The following is a 20,287-nucleotide window of genomic DNA, read 5'->3' as shown; positions in this document are numbered from 1 at the left end:
CATCAAAACAGGAGTTCAAGCTTAGGTACCTGGGATAAGATTGTTGGCACAGCATCAAATGGCATCAGCCAAAAAAAGCACACTCTTTGCCTAATCTTTATCCTGTCTTACATCAACAATCAGACCACCACAACTTAGGTAGTACATTCAATCTGTATCTTTGCTTTTTGGATACTTTGTCCTAGTTGTTCTTATTCCATCCTTATCTGTACAACTTCAACAACTTATCTATACAACTTCTTTCCTGCTGTACTGTTAAGACTGCATGTTTGGATAACTGTCTTAGCAAGCCTTTGCGTGAGCAGTATGCTTTAACTAACGCTTCAAGTACTTTGCTGTCCACTTTTTGCCTGTAGCCTAACGTCTTTCAGCCTACAGCTGAAACGAAGAAAAGCTGTGCCAAACTACGGCATGTCTAGGATGGTAGTGTGTACAGGGAATATACTTGTTAAGGTTTATGTACTGTTTTATGTGCGGTCGTGATCTACTTTTTTCCCCAGACTCTCCTAATTGGTCCTATATTTTATGGAAATGGTATGAACTGCATCCTGACACAAAGGCCTTGCTGTAACCTCCAGCTGCCATTTCAAAGCATTTGTGTAATATGCTTCTAGAAGAACTATAACTCAATGTAGCTTTTAGGAGAAAGGGCCTAACAGAAATAGCAACAATGACAACAGAACTGTTTTGGCTGAAGTATTGCTCAGGCTGAATTTGTTTGACAAGATATCTGTTTCAGACCAAACAGTTTTGCATGCAGTTATACCACTGGTCCAAAATCCCTTAAAGACAAAATTAATACTGCATGGCATCAGCCTCTTTGTGACCTGATATTTAGTTATTCTGGCCCTCAAACAAAAATAGTTAAAACTGAATTTCTTGAATTCTTTTTCATTTGTTTTCTCACAATAATGACTTTTTTTTTTTAAAAAAAAAAAAAGGTGAAGCAGAGAACATATTAGAGACCCAGAGCACTTTGCTAGAACTGCCAAAAGGACCGCTTACTTATGAAGGCCTGGAAAAAATCAGAAGAGCTCAGAGCAAGTTCTACATAGAAAAATAAGAAGATGGTAACAAAGCTTTGTATCTGAAATGAATATAATTGTAATTTGTAATTATATTAATTAATATATAATTAATTGTAATCATGTTTTTTGGACTTCAGTGAATCATTAAAGTTTTGAGGAAATTAAGTGCTTTTATAAAATCAAAGATAATTCATTTTTTAAAAAGCAGTACTTTCTAAAGCAATGATTTTCCTCTGTATCTCTTGAAAATATCCATGGTTGTTGTAGTATTTCTTTCCTTGCCTAGAATGAAACATTGAATTCCCACTGTCTAATTAGAGTCTGAAAATAACTTTCAACTGTAGCAAAAGTGTATGGTAGTGAGATGCAAACTCACTGTAATCAATAAAAATAAGTTAATTGGTGGTTACAAATTTGTACAACTCTGGCCATAATTTTCAAATATATTAGAGCATCCACAGCTCAATTTGAAGTCAGGAATAGACAACTTCTTTGAAAAACAAGACATTTTTTAGTTGCTGTTCTTTTGGCAGTAAACTGACTGTCTCTGCTTCAAATTCTTGAATAAACAGCTTTTATCAAGGAAGTTCAGAAATAAATGTCACTTGCTAACTGTGTGTTTTAGGAAAAAAAACTGTATTAAAGTATAAGCAGAGATAATTTCTCAAAAAGAGAAAACAAATTATGTAGCTATTTCCTGAATCTTTTTATGCTTGACATTCTGAAACTCAGGATAATTTGTTTACACAAAATCAGAGTTTCACTACTAAGATAAATATTAACTTCGGCTAGCAGCAGGCAAAATCATTAATGTATGTTTTGTAATGGTTAGATCCAAGGGACCTTACAAGTACTGGAAAACGGAGGGACTATTTGCATGCCTTTACTGTAGCATAGTATATACTGAGAATATAATTTTAGTACACTTTGGTGTTCTGACACTAAGTTTGGCAGAAAGTACATCTTTTTCTATTGGAAGTCTTGTTTAAAAAGAGATTGTTATGTGTTTTGGGTGGAAACACTTTCAGCGTTAACCTGGGAGGTTGAAAAACAAATGCTCAAAAAGTACTAGTACTGAATTAAGCCTAAGTCTTCCGCTAATGCCCTTCTAAGCTGTAATTTTTGTATTAACAATTTGTTGAGTTAAAAAATTTAACTTCCAGCTGGAGATAATGCCCAAATTAGAAACTGATGTATTTTTGAAGACTACTTCACTGAAATTAGGGTATTGTTACAGTAAGACAGGTGACTATATTATATAACAAACACTACTCAGAGGGTATCACAAAAAGATAAATTAACAGCACAGTTTTTATACCGTATGTTAGATCAGTTCCTGAAAGTGCATTCACTTCTGCACTCAAGCACTTTTGCAGTTGGTTCTGTGTGGCTCTGTCATCTGCATGTTAAGGACACGCACACAACTCTGATCTGTTACAGATTTCAAAAGTGATGCATTTTAATGTGCATAATGATAAAATAGGTTATAATAGCTCGTTTGGTTATAATAGCTTGGCCTAGACTTACGATTTACTCACAAAATGCAACCCCAGACCTTGTCATGTTTGCTGCCTGTTCTGTAGCATAATGCCTCACCACAAAAACACCTGTCCTGACTTGCTGCTATCTTCCGTTCTGTTCCTGGGATTTACGCACTCCTACTTACTCCTTTTGTTTTGGAGAGCTGGTCCTCTGCTACCTTTCCACCAAGTTTTGAAGTGGGCTTTGCTTTAATTTGGAAGATGTTCTAACAACCTTTTATGCTGCTGCCTCTATCATCTATTAATACTCTTGCTTCCAACAAAGAAAATCAGTTATACCAGCATGTTTTTAGTATCTGTTTGTCTTCACCTGTGCCTTTTAATCTACCTTGTAATACTGTGAAATAAATTTTTACAGGGAGAGCAGTTTTAATAGTTCATTCTACAGTTTTAGTTACAGCCCTTAGAAAATTAGTAAATAGCCATACTGTGAAGTACAAACTAGCATCTGTGTGTTTGTGATAGATGGCTTGCTATGGAGTTTGATCAAAGAGTGGCACTAAAGGAACCAAGCAGGCTAAGCAAAATAATGACCCGGGTAGCAGTTTGTAGGAGATAGCAGGGAAGCTATTTATTATTTCATCCCAGCTAAATTTGAATTTTTTCCCCCAAAGTTAAACTTAAGATCAACAGCGTTAAGCCACTGCAAATTACCATACAAAAAAGTTAGGGAGGTAAGGCAACTTTAGCTGGACGTTTTCCAAAGAGCATGAGTGAAAGTTAACAAATTTATATCATAAGGGAAAAACAGCATGCTCTAAACTGGACAGTCTAATGCCAAAACCAGAAATGGATTTAAATGGCCTACACAAAACATGCCAGAGATTGTCAAGAAATTAAGGGTTAGTCACATTTACTGCTTTACTTTCTGTTCTTAGCTTTGTTTTTTTATGGATAAATAAACACTTTGAAGATACTGATTCTGTGTTACTGCGTATCTGTTCTACTGCCAGCATCTTAAGTGAAACCCTTGCATGTGCCAAATGCAGTCAGATCTATCATACAGAGTAGCTGAACTATATAATTACCTTGAGAGAATAATGAAAGCAGGAAAGCTTACCTTTGACAGGACCTACTTTAGGGAGATAGAAAGATGCTTACAGCACAAGTTGCCCATGGAATCATGGTACCAGTTGCATTCACAGAAATAAAGAAAACATATGAAATCTCCTGCTCTTTTCAGTTATTGTTGTTCAATTGGCTTCAGCTGCAAGACCTTCTTTAATAGATCACTGCACCTGTCTTCATTTGTTTTCAGTAATCATTGGGGAAAAGAAAGAGAATAATGAGGAGCTTGTTGTGACCTGAGAGACTCTTACCTTAATTCTGTTGTTTTTTCTGGCCATAGTGTATGATAGCCATGTATCCTGAATCAGTGTCACTCAGAGCAGGATTCTTCAGGGAAAGTGAGAGGTAAGTCATGATCAGGTTGTCCAAATTAAACTCTATATATTCTAGTTATAGATATATCTCACTTAGAATCCAGGAAAGCGCATGCTAGTTGACAGCTACAACTGGCTGATATTTTAATTGTTGATCTGGTTTTGACAGTACCCACAAGGAGTATTGCTGAGAAACAAAGTGATTTCTTTGAGCTCTAGTTTGGTCCCCTTCCTTCCTTAATGATTTAATTTTTCTGCCTCCCCTATTTACAGTAGTGAAAATCTGTTCTGACAGTCCTTTCACACATTTTGAGGTTATTTGATGACTAGGCAGGTTGACTTTCTGCTGCTTTTAAAAGTGGGCCTGGAACACACTTATGGAGTAGACAGTTTTCCAGCCAGTTTCTTTATTATTATTTAATTGCTTAATCAGTCTTTGAATTTATTGGAAGTTCAGTTTTCTTTATTTTTGAACTATTAGCCTTCTTAAAGGTGAACTGCTCCTTTCTACAACCCACTATCATTTTCTGATAAAACCCTGCATAGGTAGCTGGTAACTCTGATAATCATCAATCACATGCATGCAGTGGTATTTCACATTTCTTGCAAAATCCCGTCCACTACAAAGCAAACCACAAAGCTATTTAAAATTTATGTGAGTAGCTTTCAAAAACCACATAGTTCTTGCAGCAGTGAACTCCATGAATTTGAAGTGAGGTCTCTGAATGAGGACTAATAAAACCTATCCATTTGTGTTCTAAGTCTAATCTCCTATACAGATTGGGTGATATTTAACTTGGGATTAAACCTTTCATTCAGTCAAGACATTATTAAAGGATATGTTTTTTTTGTTAACCACCTGTTTTCATGAAACATTCTCCACCCACTATAAAATGTGATTACTATAGGTCAACAAATTCAAAAGTTAGTAGAGGGGAAAGAAATGGTGTGATCATATGTATCTTATTTTAGGAAACTAAGAATAAAAATACTTGCAGTGGGACAATGCATTAAATATATGTATCTTGCAAAATCCTATAGACTGCAAATGGAATTTCATTTCTTTGCTGTGCTACTGTCTGTTACTCTTGATAATACAAAAATTTTAGTAAGAAAATAGTTACTTAAGATTGGTTGAGCTACTGCACAAAAATTTGTATTATTTATATTCTTCTGCATCTCTTATCTTGAATACAAGCCAGGTGTTCTGGCTCTGATGAACAGCTAAACCAGCTTAGCCTCTGACTTGATTTAAATTTATGGCAAACTACTGAAAGATTGCTAGTAAAGCTTTTCTATATAAAATCCTGTATGATTTAAAGTTACATGACTTATTTAGTAAGTTTCTTTATAACCTATTATTCAAATGACAATATATCTAGTGAAAAGTCTTTAACAGAAAAGCAGTGCTCTTAAAATCTGACTGGAAGCAAAATACTGAGCAATGCACCATACTAGTGAAACAGCATTAAGTATAGTAACATGTCAATGTCAGACTATCACCAGCTCAATCAGATATGATCCTTAATAAAACTCATTAACTTGCTGACAGCTGTGGTAGTCTTTAATCCTAGTAAGAGAGCATTTCTAGCCTATGCTTATCAACAAGAAGAGTGATGAATTATGTTGCAGTGTGGGCTGCCTTGAGGAACTGTGGATGCCTTCGAAAGACGTTCCCTCTGAAGCTTCTGATAACTCACGCTATAGTCTCTGCCAACAAGCACAATGGAAGGCACAGAAAGTATTGCCTTCCTCCTTCAGTAGTCTTCATGAAGAAGCAAGTGAGGTCATGGAATTTGTCTTGAACTTTTTTTCCAGTCTTAAGCAGCTGTAATCAGAGGTTAGGTGCTTCAGACAGTTGCAAAACTGAGGTTCTTGCTAAAGAAGCAGTTGGCCACCATGCCTTCCTTTGCTTAGGCACACATGGATAGGTATCACAGTAACTGATTTTCCAGTTAAATTTGAAATGAAAATATGGGGAGGTTTTAGTATCAGCTTGACCATTAAAGATTGAAATTTAGAGACAAGTCTTGAATTTGCCTGTTGAAAAACTCCAGTAAATACATATCCTGGATTTTCCTGCTTTTAAAGACTGGATCCATTATCGGCTATGGACATCAAAGTACAGTATAGAATAAATGACATTACTTTACAAGCATCATGTAAAGTCACCAGGACAGTTGCTGACTAGCTCGGGAGATGCCTTCCTTATTGCTGTGAAAGTTTTGTTAGTGTTCTTGCACATGACCACAGCTCCCTGATCTCACTAACTGAAAACACCTCCCTCACCCAAAAGCCCACTTATAGTCCATGAATAAGCTCACTTGATGGGGCAGGCATTTTCAGAAAAAGTCTCATACACCAATGGGATTGAGCGGTTGCTCACTTAAAAAATGCAAGCTGTGATTTGCCCAACTTGGATGGAACAGAAGGGCAATAAAGACTTTAACCCAGGGAGCAAATGATCGAGGTTTTGTCCTCGAGGAATTTCTGATTGACAGCCTCCACTTCTGAGGACTGCATATGAGTAACAGTGAGATGGTAATTTGTGTCTGCTATTGAAGCAGTATCACTGTCCAAAATGTTTGACATTGGACCAAAAAGAAAGCCAAAGTATAAGCAGCTCTAGCTTACTCAGTATTATAGTTCCCCATGACCTCTTTCTAGATGCAGCTCAGTGTAAAATACACAAATCTTCCTTGAGAAGGTGTATGGAGTCTGTGTCTTCCAGCATGGGTGAATCATTCACCTTTGTATACTAGGCTATGGAAATACATTTTCTTTGTGCTTTTCTTCTGGATGGAGTTTTTAAGGGTTTTTTTATATATATACTAACAGTACCCAAGGAACGGAAAGCACAGGCCTCATGCAAAAAGCTCTATAGACAAATGGTTCATTGTGTTTTTGCAGAGGTGAACTTTTTCCTGGTTTTCTGCAGTACAACTCTTTATAAAAGGGGATAGTAGCAATTTCTTGTTGAGTTAGAAAAAGAAAGCCGTGTTTACTTGTGCATGGAGCACAGTCCAGCTAGGCAAGGCCACCCTCATCCGCGTGAGCCTTTTGGGGGATTGCTGGTGAAATAGCTCTGCAGGTGCAGGACTAGAGATGCCAAAGAAGCTCACGCAGAAGCACGGTGCCTCTGAAGGTCACGGCTGCAACTAAACGTGGGTTATAAAATGACAGATTTGAAGTCCTGAGGAACTCAGGCTTTTAAATCCCACTTCAAGTGTCTACAGATCGAGTACAACGCTTCAGGAATTTCATTTCTTTTAGTTTACTTGCCTTTGTCTTTCTCCTTCAACCACAATTTTTAGGCTTTGAGAGGAGTTTTGCAGGTTTCTGAAAAGAAGAATCACAGTGGGGGTTTTTCGTGTTTTCAGAAAGTTAAAGGGCAATTCCAAAGACCTCAAAACCTGATATTTGACAACAGACAGGAGAAGTTAAAGAGAACAACGACTGTACAGCGAAGGAGTTCTGAGCGTGTGTCCCCGCCAGCTCCAAGCCCGGACCCCCGGCAAGGGCGAGCTGCTCGTTTCGCCCGTCCCGCAGAGCACGTACCACTCGCTCAAGGGACCGGCGCCTCCTCGCCGTCACACCGCGGTCTCCGGACGCAGGCAGCGGCGGGCCGCTCCCAGCGGGGCAAGCGGCGGCAGCCGCCGGGACGCCCCTGCCAGCCAGGAGCCGCCGAGGCGGGCGAAGCGGGGGCGGGGAAGGCGGCGCGGGAGACCGGCGGCCGGGGGGGCGGGAGGGGAAGGGGGAGGCCGGCGGGTGCCCGGCTGCGGGGACGGGGCTGGGGCGGTGACTCTGCGCTGCCCGCGCGCGGCGGCGCATATAAGGCGGCGGCGGGCGGGCGGGCGGGAGCAGCGCGCGCGGGACGGCCGTTGGGCTCGCGGGCGGCGACCGTTGGGCTCGAGGGCGCCGGCCGTTGGGCTCGCGGGCGGCGGGGGCAAGCCCAGCGCGGGGCCATGGGGGCGAAGCTGCGGCTCCTCTGCGCCGCCGCCGCGCTGCTGTGCGCGGCGCTGCCGGGGCGGCTCAGCGCCCGCAGCGCCGCCGCCGTGCTCGCCGGGGGCGAGGGGGAAGGGTACGTGGTGAAGCTGTGCGGCCGGGAGTTCATCCGCGCCGTCATCTTCACCTGCGGCGGGTCCCGCTGGAAGCGGCTCTCCCTGCTGGCCGTGGAGCCGCCGCCCGCGGCCGGTGAGCGAGCGGGGCGCGGGGGTAGGTGCGGGCTGGGGGCCGCGGTCCCAAGTTGAGACCCGAGTTGGTTTTCCCTCGCTGCGGGGAGCCCTGAAGCGGCGCCGCTCACCGCCGCGGTCCCAGGTGCGCGGTGGGGTTTTGACCACCCTGCTCGCGCTGCCGTGTGCGAAGGGGCTAGCGAGGGGGAGGCTGCGTGGGAGTCCCTGGTTTGGTGCTTCTGTTTGCTTCCTCAGCAGCAGCACATGGCTTGAGGAACTGTTTTATTTCTCTTCCATGAAACAGTTAATGGGTAAAAAGTTGTTCAGAGAATTTTACCGTTAAGAAAGCCTAAGCAGGTATTTTGTGGACTGAGTGGTTGTGAACCGCAGTAGTCAACCAGAGTAGTTTTAAATGATGAGCTCTTTGATTAGTGAAAATAACTTTTTTTTTTAACTGGGAAAACGTTGAAATTATCACTAAAATGTGTGACAAAGGGGCATTTAATGCTTTTAATGACTTTCCGTGTTGAAAAAAATGGAAGAATTAACGCTTGACCTCAAGCAGTTAATGAAGCACTATGCTGGGGAAGTTAACTTTTGAGTTGTAACGAATGATTTGCCTGGCCTCTGATCCTGTGATTGAGTTCTTGCCCGGCACGCTTTGTTTTCCTTTTTATCAATAGGTTTTAAGAGCCCCAGTCATGGAGAAGACACCCCACTGTGCTGCATGCTAGCTAAGTAGAGGTCTTTCTCTTCCCCAGGATGCTAATAAATAGCAGTAACTATCAGACTAGTAAAGTAGCTACAAATACTTGCGGTTTTGTGTGCGTTTGGGCAGTTCTGTTTCTGTTTGAAAGTTAGCGTATATCTATGAATTGGCAGTATTTAAGCAAATATAATGTACACTGGATCAAGTACTCATTCTTTCAGCTACCTGAAAAATTAACAGCTAAGTTAAGACCACAAGACAAACAGTTATTTCAGAATTTTTTAGCTCTAAAAATTGAAGAAACTGCCTTTTTCCACATTAGCTGAAATAAGCAATGCTGCTTACTTTATAGTGGTAAAAAAGAGGGAAATGGTATGATGTGGATGGGAATACAGCTAGAGTTGACAACACTAGGGTTGATGAGACAAAGTATATTTCCAAGTAAATTCTGCAGACCTGTGCTATGCTTCCTTTTCGTAGGACAAGGAAAGAATAAATGAAAGAGAAACAAGTGGAGAGTATTTGCTGAAAATAGCTATAGAAAAATACAATATATAAGAAGCTGCTTATATAAAAATTCTTGTTTTAGTCCAATGTTCAGTCTTTTTTCCTCATTTGTTCTTCAAATGATGATAGTTTGTATGATTGTGCATGGGAGAGGAGTGGTCTATCAAATTCATAAGTCACACAACAAAACTTTGGTCTTTAGTGTCTTTACAACAAATTGTTATTGTAGTAGAACAGTGAACATTCTGTACTGATGCATCTAAACCAGCAATACTGCAGCTGTGATAGGGTGTCTACACCTCAGTCACAGTTCTAGCAGCGTACTTCCCGTGTCTAACAGGACTTGTCCTTCCTTATTACTTAAGCAGCAAAGCTTTTAAAAGATAAAGATTCCCCTACAAATAAACTACAGTATAAGTAAATCATGGAATAGAGACTCAGCAGTACTGATGGTTTTCTTTAATAAAAATGATTTGCTTGTTGCTAGCTGCATGTGTTTTTTCTGCTTCTAGAGCTATGTGCTGCTTTTGATGCTCCTTATAATAGTGTTTTAACTTTTTTTTTTAAAAAAACCCTTCTCTTTAAACAGATTTTGTTGAAACAGCAAGTAACAAACTACTGGGAAACCTAAAGTTGCAGTCAGTTCCGGGTCCTGAACTGGAGCAGCTGCAGAGAAGCAGCCCCCTGCTTGGATGGGAGACACTGAAAGACTTTTATGATTTAAATGACTATAATGAATATGTACCCATGGCAGATGACTTCAAAGAACTTAGTCGCCAGATAGAAGAAGCTGTTCAGAAGGACAGGGGAGGAACAGGAATTGCAGACCCCATGGGATCAAACAATTTCCTCTGGGCCAAGTATCCCAGAAGAAAACGGGAATCCCTGGGTTTGGCAGGAATGTGTTGCAAATGGGGCTGTACGAAAGCTGAAATTAGTACTATATGCAGAGTTTAAAATTCTGCCTGTGCTTATTTTAGATACATAGAATCAGTGTTAGTGGCAGTGCTACTTGTTTGAGTACTGTATGGAGGAAGAAAACTCGTACTGTATTTTATTTTGTCTGTAAACCCCAGTAAATGCTGCTGGTTTTCTTTAAAAAAAAGAAAAAAAAATCCACAAATGTAATTGTAATGACTTTGTTTTGTTGCAGTAACTTTTGATCTATATTTTTTACTAAACCTTTACAATTCCTTTTAATGTCTAGTCTTTAAACTTACAGCACAAATCTAATATCATATATTTGTAACACTTGAACTTCAGTGTTTCATTAAAGAGTAATTATACTAAATGTCTTAGAATTGTTCTTTCTCTGTCATTGGAAAGAACATCCCGTGATGTTCTTGAGCTTAAATTCTTGGTACAGAGCTGTACAAAAAGGGTATTCTGCTGACAAACTTCTGTGAATGCTGACTCAGATCGCTGATTATCTTGAATACTATTTTTCCCTTTCCTTACAGTTGCAGAATTGGTTTATGCTATATCATCTCTCTAAGAACTTTACCTAGTTACAGATAGCCCTAAATGGTTAGCTGGTGAAGTGTTAACACTTCAAGTATTCCTGGTTTACCTTACTTCCCTCTCTAAAGACATCTTCCCCATATGTTTATCTTGTGCTGACCTATACTACTTCAGATATATTTAATTGCATCTGTATTTGTAAATTGTTACTTTAATGTTTATAGCTTCTAGACTCTTTTGCTTTCCCCTGACTATTCTTCTTGGCTGTAACAAGTTGTATTTCTAACTATGCTGCTGATGACTGGAAGCTTTTCTTTTTTTCTCACTTTAGTGGTGCTTGTGGTAACTGGCACCATAACTTCAGTTTTGTAGCACTAACTACATATTCATTACTATCTGTAAACAGCAGAGCACATCTCAGTTGACTGAATAGTAAACTTCATAGCTTAGACTACACGGTCATTGAAAACGGTTCTTTGATTAAACTAGTGCTTAATGAGATTATTGCATCTCTTCTTTATCCCTCTTCCTCAGATATTATTATGATTCCAGCACTTAGGCATCTGTCTTTCTTTTAAAACATAAATTATATTCAGTAGAGGCTGGGAGGAATGGGCATTCACTATGAACATCATTATCTTCCAGCTTTGTACAGGACTGAAAAGGACTGTCTCTTTAGTCATTGTATTTAAATTCCAATGGTATGGTAAAGTAATGTTTAGCAAGAAATGAGTTATCTTTTTCCAATCCTTTATGTAGTGAGATGCATTTTTTTGTTGTTTTTTCAGCCTGAGTAGAAAAAGTAACTGTGTAAAGTTCTCCTGCAGTTTTCTTTGGAACAGTTTAGTTAAGGTTCTGTAGCCATTTGCTTTCTCAACCTTAGTGTCCAGCTACTCCATGACACAAAGCTTTGATTTTGGAGGCTATTACTCTAGATCAGGATTTCCTATGAGAATGTAAGAAGAACTTGAGGGGAAATACTCCTTTTTATTTATCTATTTATTTATTTTTTTGTGGCCAGGAGCAAGAGCTTTGGAAGTTCAGATTCCTTACTATGATAAAGACTAAACGCTACATGGAATCTGTAAGACAAGATACTGAAGTAAAACAGAGAAAAAGCCCTGCTTGATGCAACTGAACAAAACATACAGACTAATTTTCAGTTGCTAGAAAGCTTTCTGCTAAATTTCTAGAGGAAATATTGGGAAAAGAGAGTATTATGTATGCTGCTTATTCAACTTGTTTACTCCACTACCACTGATCTGTCTGGCTACACAGCTTGTAATAGCAAGCAGGCTTTCCTCCTCCTTTCATGAAACATATAGCTCAAACCTTAAGCTTATGAGCCTAAATCTTGAACAGAACAACCCCGGGGTTTAACTTTCAAAGTTAGACATAACCCAGCGTTAAAACTATAAATAATGTAGGAGGAAATTAGTGTTCAAGATGAACTGTTTCATGCTGAGACAAAATTATAAATAGAAATATCACTCTTTATCTGATGTATGAGTCAAGATACGTCAGTATGCATAACCTGGAGAAAGGGTGAAATTTGTGGTTTCATGCGGTTCCTTAACAGTCCTACTCTTTAAAGGCTTTAGCAGGTCAGCCATGACAAATACCAAATAAATGGAATTAACTGAAATTTGATCTCTATTTTACAGTTTTGAAATATTTGACTGTTTTCACTAGAATATCCAAAAGTTTTGATGTAAAGCAAATGGAGTCCTCCAACACTCTTAAGCTTTCTTTGAGAGTAGATCATATTTGGTGGTTTCCTTGCAGTGTAATCAAAAGTGACAATTACATGTCACTCAATTGCCATGGGTCTAGTCAGGTGGCAGGATGCAGTGTGTTTCTGATTACATGACTTAGTGTCCAAACCCGCTTTTGTAAGACCAGAAACAAATCTATCACCTAAGATGAGGTGCTTGACTCTTAGTTATATAGTGGAAGCAAACATATTTTGGTAAGGTAATACTGTAGAAGCGATGCTGTAAAAACCTCATACAGAAAAGGTTGTTGCATCTGCGTTTACTTTGAATTGGTGCTGCATTATCAATCGCTTTGTTAACAGCGAGGGGAGGCTGGTGCAGAGAACACGCACAGACTAATTCATTTAATCCAGCTGCAAACCAGAAAATAACACTTTACTATGATTGCTGAGCCTGCAATAATCGCATGTGGCGAAAGGCAAATCAAAAAATCTGCACCCTTTCTCTGCTGAAAGGGAGGAGGTGCTTGCTGACATTTAAGTACCAGAGCTGATCATGCACAGCATCCTCATCCAGCGGGACGACGCTGGAGCCACAGTGCTCCTGCCAGGTCCCCTGTCTGGTAGACAAAACTGTTTCTTATGCTTTGTACTTACCTTTAGGTTTTCATTATATACAGAGTGTTTTGCACTGGTTGAAAATATGTTTTCATTGTGTTCATCAATTCCTTCCTTTAGTGACTGGTATTTGACCGTTTTCTGTACCCTCGGAGGCCTCTGATACCACCTGGTGCTTGTTCTCTGGGCTCATTCTTTTAGGGAGTGCCTGGTCAGGGCGAAAAAGCTTGTTCTGTTACAATAGAGGAGCTTCCAGGCTTGCAGTTTTTCTTTTCAGTACAGCCTTTTGCCATCTGCAATCACTGCCAAAGAGAGTTAACAAAACAAAACAAAAAAAACCCCAACAATTAGTAATAGAAGACAAATGAGGCAATGCTTACTAATTTAGAAGCACATCTGAGAAGCTGAAGATAATTCATTATCACTTCTCACAAAGGTAGACTACTGGTAAGATGCTCACGCAGGAAGAGTGAGTAGGAATAAAAGTCAGATTTTAATAGCAAGAACAGACAACAACACAAGAAAGTGTATTTGTGTGGGGGCAGGAAACAGGGCAAGCCCAGAGTACCTGAAATGGTATTTCATGAGCTATTTATTCCATTTTCCAATTCCAATTTCTTGCCACGCAGAAATTTTAAAGAGAAATAATGATGAAGTCCAAAGGAAAATATAGCTCAATCAGAAAGTCCTGAACTGTGTTAAAGATGGAGTTTTAAGAAGTGTTTAGCTCAAAAATAAAAAAAAAAAAAAAAGTGAGAGACTGAATAATACACTAAATATATGGACCAAATATCATGCTGTCTGGAATCGAAGAGAAACAAATGTTGAGAGTCTATAGACTTTCAAGAGTTGGGTCAACAAATAAATGTATAGATATCCACCACTGGATGCCACTGAGGTTTGTAATACGTCTTTCCCAACTGGAAATGAACTTCAGCTCATTCAAGGCCATTATTTCTAATAGAAGGAAAAAGACAGTTCTGAAATATTTGCTCTATAATTGTACTTAACATTAAATTTCTCCTTGAGGTGCTACAAAATGTTACTGGTAACCTGTAGTATGGATTTAAAGATGGGGCAGCAGAATGAGTTATAATGATTTGCTAAAACTGTAGAATAACAGTTGCGGTCTGAAACCAAAAATCAGTGATAGTTATTTTTGTGGATTTTTTTCCCCCAAAGAAAATCAGTAATATCTCATACTAACTTACAGGAAAAGTGAGATAATGTTTGTTTTCTCCCTCTGTTTAATTAATCATGTAACACTGCAGCTAATATGGAATCTGTGCATCCAAAAATGCAGAGATACAGTAGTATGGTCAACTTTTTGCACATAGTTTAAGCAGATCACTTTCTGAGCAGCCCAGCTCACAGCATTTATCACATACATCATCAGCCATATCTCTTTTTCTCCTAGGATACTTAGCCCTAGGACACCTGTTGATTTCCTTTTGAACGGCAATTCTTGTTTTTCCTGTATTCTTCTGAGAAGCTGCTTCTGGTTGTTCATCTAGTCATCTAAGATGGGTACGTCTTCATTATCACCTGAAGGAAAGGGTTCTTTGGTGGCCTTTTCTTAATGGTGGCCTGCTTTTCCACTGCAGTCCTACCTAGCTCAGAAACCAAGGCCCACCTCAGCCTGAAATTTTCCATCTCTTTGTTACTATTAGCTTATCTAGAATCTGTTTATAGAGATTTTTATGTTCTAATTCCAAAATTTTAATAAGGTGGATGTACTTATGAACTCTAGGAGCAGATGGCCCCACAAGTAAAATTACTGTTTAATTAGGGATAATCCACAGCAATATGTACAACGGCTCTTCCTGCTTCGTTCCCAGCAGTGCCTTTTCTAAAACCTGCCAGAATTCTTCATCTAAATTAGTAAGCAATGCAAGGAAGGAGAGTTTGTCACATAACTAAAGCCAAGTACCTCAGACGATGATAAGGTGGCAGTTTGACTATACACAAAAATAGAGTTTAGTAGTCCTTAGTGGTACTAATGTGAAATTTGGAGTTTGGGTCATGGTCGAATGGGGATTTTCAGGACTGCAGTTTTTCATATCAATGAACTCCCAATTCCCAGTGTAAGTGATTGAATCTCTTTTCAGATTGGATTGTGATTTTTCCCAAAAATTACATTGCATGTCTGTAGCAGAGAGGGGGTTTCTGCCTGTCTCTCAATTCCTGGACAATGGCCCCTAGCCAAATGATCTGAGATATGTCAATTTCATTTTGGATGCTGTGACAATAACTGATTTGCATTAGATAAAAGGAGGGAAAATCTAGTCTCTAGCTCGTCCCTTGTATTCAGAGAATTAAAGTGACATGACAAACGTCTATACCAGCATCAATACTTCTGCTGCTGTTTCTGAAACAGGTAGTACATGCAAATGTACTACAGGCAACTATCTAATGAAACCTAGAGACCTAGAAGACACAGCTCACTCCTACTTCTAGTCCTATTTCATCAATTTCTTATTTTACCAATTTTTTTATGTAAATCAAACAGAAAATGCTAGTTTTCCTGAGTTACTGGAGTAGATGTGGTATCCTCCTGGTTTTGGTTTTGTTTTGTTTTGTTTTTTCTCAATAGATAGACAAGGAAAAGAAGTTGGGCTTATATTTCTGTATGCTGGCAAAGTCAGAAACAAACAGTGTAATCACTCCAAGATTTTGGATTTGCAGCAGAGATGCAACAGAAAATGCTAACTCCTTCCCTACTGAGGAAAATATAGCCTAGATACATTTTTATCTACCTACTGGTCCACAGTCACTCACCAGTATCAGCAAGTAGCTTCATTCTCTTGGAAGGGAGGCTCCTTTTCACACTTGTGCCACAGGTTGCCTTTATGCTTTGAACAAATGTTTCGTTGCACAGCTTCAAGACGTAGCCGTGTACATGCAGCAGCCCTGTGCGCAGTGGCAACAAGCACAGCAGCTGCTAGCTCCTCTCGCTGAATTTTTACTCCATCAGTTCCTTGACTGTTACACACGCTGCTTTGTGCCACCCGCTGGTGTGATGATGATGGCAAACACTGTGCCCTTTTCTGTGTGTTTGCCCAGTCCTGTTTTCTGACTAATACACTGTGGAGAACCAGCATCAGTAAGATAGAAAGCAAGAGAGCACTAGTATGTGCATCAGCCTCTTTTCTCCCCTCAACCTCCCTTGTCTACATTTCTCCAGCTCTGGAGTTCTCCTATATTCAATTTGCAATGCCCAAATTTCTTCTTCAGTGACAGCTAATTTCATTTTTTAACCTTGAAGTGTACACAGCCAGATCTGTATCTGTGAATTTTCAAGAGCATATCATTGGTAAAGGGGCTGAGTGATGTAGCAACTCTCTCACATACAGAAACTCAGGTGAGAATCAAAAAATAGGCATTCTGCTATCTACTGGATGACACAGATAACTATTAACACATACTTCCTTACAAAATTAATTGCATCAGAATTATGTAATGTTATAGACAATAGCAATTAAAATATCACTTAATCATGAGATGTTTAGGATATTAGATGTCAGCTATAGTCAGTATTTTTTAATGCTGGTAAGTGATATTTATTCAAAACTTGCTCACAGACTTGAAATTTTAGTTATATCTCCCAGTATACATGAGTTATTTGTTTTGTATTAGACTCTATTCCTCAGATAATCCCCAAATTTTTCAGTAGTCAGAAGCATAAATCAAAAAAGGCTATTTTCAGTATGACACCTTCTGCTTTTCTAGGGATAGCTCTTTCTGTGGCCTTTCATTTGCTTAACATTATAAATAAATGAGAAATAAAGTGGATAAGTGTACGTGAACGTTAATACATCCGTTTCTTTAGGAAAAGGTTTTAAAAGGTAGCAAATATTGGAGCACGAGGATTACTTGAAAGAAACATTGGAACATAGTTAAGTGCATGATGATCCAGACAATGCACTTTTCGCAAATTTTTATCTTTAAAAGAAAGTCAAAAAGGACATTGTAAAAGTTCATATACTAGTGTCCGTCCCTTTGAAACCAAACCTTTTCCTTTGCAGAGTCTGTCAAGCTCATTCTCCAAGGCCTACCCTTTTCTTACATTATTTAGGCAAGTAAGGCAGAACATACTGCTGCCATTTTAATTTCTCTTGAGTGTCCTGTTGAGTTGGGATACTTAATTGCATAATGTTTCTTGCTGTGTAGGTACAGTTCCCTCTTTTTTAGACTCTGATGTCTTCTTCAGAAGAATCCAACTGACTTGTGGCATTTCTGAGTCACAGTCAAGGCAGGCCAGCCAAGCAGTCCCCAGCAAGAGGTGCACCTTTGCCTCCTTGGATTGCCTTTTCCAGGTTATGAAGGGAAGCAGTGGCTATGCTTCTGGCCCTGCTGAAGATGTGAGCTCAGCACCAACTAGTCCTGCCATCAAAGGTCACCACCGAAGTGCTTTTCTGTCTCTGTGGTTTTGCATCTTTTTGTCACCATGCCAAGAGATGGACTCCCTGTCTACATAGGGGGGCTTTCCAAGCAGCAAAACAGGTTTTGCTCTCGCTGTTTTTTGTTTGAGGTCAGAACGATCCCCAGGAGTGACAGGATGATCCCAGCACTGCTGTGCCTTTTGTGCAAGGCCTCTGAGGGCCAGAGCTTCAGCAATTAGGTTAGTCCTGCCCCTCCAGCCTAACCATGATGGCTTTTGGTCTTGGAGTCTTTCAGTTACATAAGCAAGGGGCTGTTATTGTCTACCATGTGTTGATGACAGCTAAGACATCTTTTTGTTGTGAGGGGGGGAGATTCATCCTGCAGTTTCTTCCAACACTGGGGGCATATCAAGGAACGTAGAGCAAGTTATCTGAACTACCAGAAAACTTTTCAGGGCCTCTTAAGGCTTGTGGAAGTATTGCCGCCCTTCCAATTCAGAGGAAAGTCTGAAGCTTTTTACAGCTTGCACTTTGTTTTACAGATTTCTTACACCATCAGCATTTAAGTCTCTCAGCACTTGCTCCCTTGCATCTCTTCCACTCTCATTATGATTGGCACATTAAAGAGAGAAGCTGGTTGGGTGGGGGGCGTTATCTAATTAAGAAAGCTCAGAAATTTAATATGATGTGGAAGGCAGCTTTTTCTTCTGCATTGTTCCAATTGTCTGGCAACCAGTCAGACCTTGTTTGCCAAATATAAGTTTAAACTCTTGAAGAAAAAAAATCTCTGCTTTTACAGAGTCTACATTGCCTCTTAAAGGTGGTGGGTACTGGTATCATCAAAGAGATGCCATCATCTTGCAGAGCACTTTTCATTCAGGGGCACCTCTCCCTTCAAGGACCATGCATCCTCTTTTCAAGGGTTTGTGCAATTCCTGGGAATCTTCCCAGTGTTCACATAAGGAAGCAGACTGTCCAATTTCCTGCTGTCCACCTCAGGCTCTCCTTCTGACCGGGCCCCAGTAGCTCCAGCCTTGTCAGTCTACCCTGGAGAGGCAGCACACGCAAGCTTTTTCTCTTGTTGTGGTCCCAAGCTTGTCCAAAACTTTACTCAAGCTTCCACCTCAAAATGCGTCAGGCGGGTGGGCCTGAGCTGCACAAAGTCTCAGGCCATGTAGAAAGGCTGTACTTTAATAAAATGTGTGCTTATGTTCTAAATACTAATCAATGCTTCAGGAATCTGCACCTTTGGGTTGGAAGCAGGTCACATGTGCTGCTTATGACTTTTCCTGATGTTCCATGGCAACTGCCATTTAGGTCAATCTTTTTTTTTTTTTTTTCCCCATGCATGAGGTCCCATAATGGTTTACTATTTTTACTTGAGCTTATATTTAGCATTGATTAAAATAAGGGATTTTTGCCTGAATTGAGTCAGCTGAGGAGCATCCTTCCATAAACTTTACTGTTATATCCATGCTCCAGGACATGAACTGGGATCATTACTTTTCCCATCATCCTGTGTTCCCAAATCACCCCTTTTGCTGAAACCATGTACCAAGTAATCCATTAAATACACACAGAGGCTTGCTTATCACTCATAAGGGCTGAAACAGTTGTTTTCCCATTGTCAGTGTGTTTGCGCCATTTATGTGTATAAATAAAAAGCAAAAATTATTCCTGTGGGGAGAGGGAGGTTAAATGGATGCTACCTAAAGAACGTAGGCAAGAACAGACAGTTATGCGCAGTCACGCACAAGGGGATGCTGCTGTGAGCAGTCTGCTCCCTGATAAGCTGATAGTTTGATTCAACAAGTCCTTCTCAGTTTCCTGTGATGTCCTATAATGATTGAAAGTGCTTTCCTTTAACCTTAAGTTTTGCTTTGGGAAAAACCAAGTTCTTACATGGTTTGATTGAGTTAAGTGGGGTGTAGACTCCGGTATGAACTTCTGTGTTGTTGTCCAGGCGTATCAAATAACCCTAAGGTATGCACAGTCGTATGAAAAGGGATCATGTCTGAGTAGTAAGCTTGGTGCTATAAGGACAAGCTGGATTTCTTTGTGTGTCAATTAAATGTTGCATGCATTTGTACAGAAAGTTGATGTTTTCAGAAAGCCATATGGCTCATGTGTGTACACGTTCACCTCAACTGCCCAGTGTATTAATTTTAGAAGATAGGAATTTGAAGGCAGACAGGAGCTTGGGAGGCAAAAGAATTCTTTTATTAAAGCCAAATAAAATTATATTGAAAAATAAAAGTTGGAGAAAGCCAGGTGTGTAACAACCCTGTGCATGCAATTCACAGAGCCAGATACTACTTTTGCTAACAGGTCAAAAAAAACCAGAACCTGAAGAAATAAATCTGGAAAATGCTGGAATAAGTATTAAGATCTGACAGACCTGACTTAGTCATAAACCATGTCATTTTAACTCCTTTCTGGAGGAGAGAGCCTAATTGTTAAACCGTTGTTCCACTTAAACCCCTGAAAAAAAAATAACTGAATTACATTTTGAGTAAGACTTTGCAGAAGCTTCACACTCCAACAAAACAACATGAAGCTGGACAAAAGAGTGCTGAGAGTTTCATACCTGCTGACACTGCCTGGTCGTGCTGGTGTTCCCGGAGGCCCACTTCTGTGCTGCTGCAGAGCAAGGGCCAGTGGTGGGTCTCGTGCTGTGCTACTCTGCCTTCCCCACGCCTGGGGGTTGCTGCGGGCCCACATGGGAAGAGGGGAAGCTTCCTAGGCAGGGCCAGCTCCAGCCTCCCAGAAGCAG

At 40.1% G+C, this 20,287-nt stretch overlaps 2 protein-coding genes across 3 annotated transcripts in view; both read left to right on the top strand.

The window, feature by feature from the left end:
• The window catches only part of PLGRKT (plasminogen receptor with a C-terminal lysine), a 31,776-nt gene extending 28,287 nt beyond the window's left edge, over positions 1-3,489 (top strand). For both annotated transcript variants that reach the window (XM_064502661.1, XM_026097470.2), the window contains one exon: positions 942-3,489. In XM_064502661.1, the coding sequence (XP_064358731.1) occupies positions 942-1,063 (122 nt within the window). In that variant the 3' untranslated portion in view covers positions 1,064-3,489. The remainder of the gene's footprint in view (positions 1-941) is intronic.
• A 4,324-nt stretch (positions 3,490-7,813) lies between these two features.
• Positions 7,814-10,624, top strand: LOC112981664 (relaxin-3-like). The gene is made up of 2 exons (XM_026097495.2): positions 7,814-8,145; positions 9,929-10,624. Exons 1-2 carry the CDS (start codon positions 7,917-7,919, stop codon positions 10,294-10,296), a joined length of 597 nt encoding a protein of 198 aa, XP_025953280.2. The 5' UTR covers positions 7,814-7,916; the 3' UTR covers positions 10,297-10,624.
• The last annotated feature ends 9,663 nt before the right edge of the window (positions 10,625-20,287 follow it).

Source organism: Dromaius novaehollandiae, chromosome Z (genome assembly GCF_036370855.1).
Source record: "Dromaius novaehollandiae isolate bDroNov1 chromosome Z, bDroNov1.hap1, whole genome shotgun sequence".
NCBI lineage: Eukaryota > Metazoa > Chordata > Aves > Casuariiformes > Dromaiidae > Dromaius > Dromaius novaehollandiae.
Note: the sequence above shows the minus strand (reverse complement) of the source record. Positions and strands in the feature narration are given on the sequence as shown.

Coding starts and splice junctions, on each gene's coding strand:
- LOC112981664 (XM_026097495.2), top strand. CDS start 7,917: ATGGGGGCGAAGCTGCGGCTCCTCTGCGCCGCCGCCGCGCTGCTGTGC. Junction 8,146..9,928: donor GGAGCCGCCGCCCGCGGCCG/GTGAGCGAGCGG, acceptor CTCTTTAAACAG/ATTTTGTTGAAACAGCAAGT.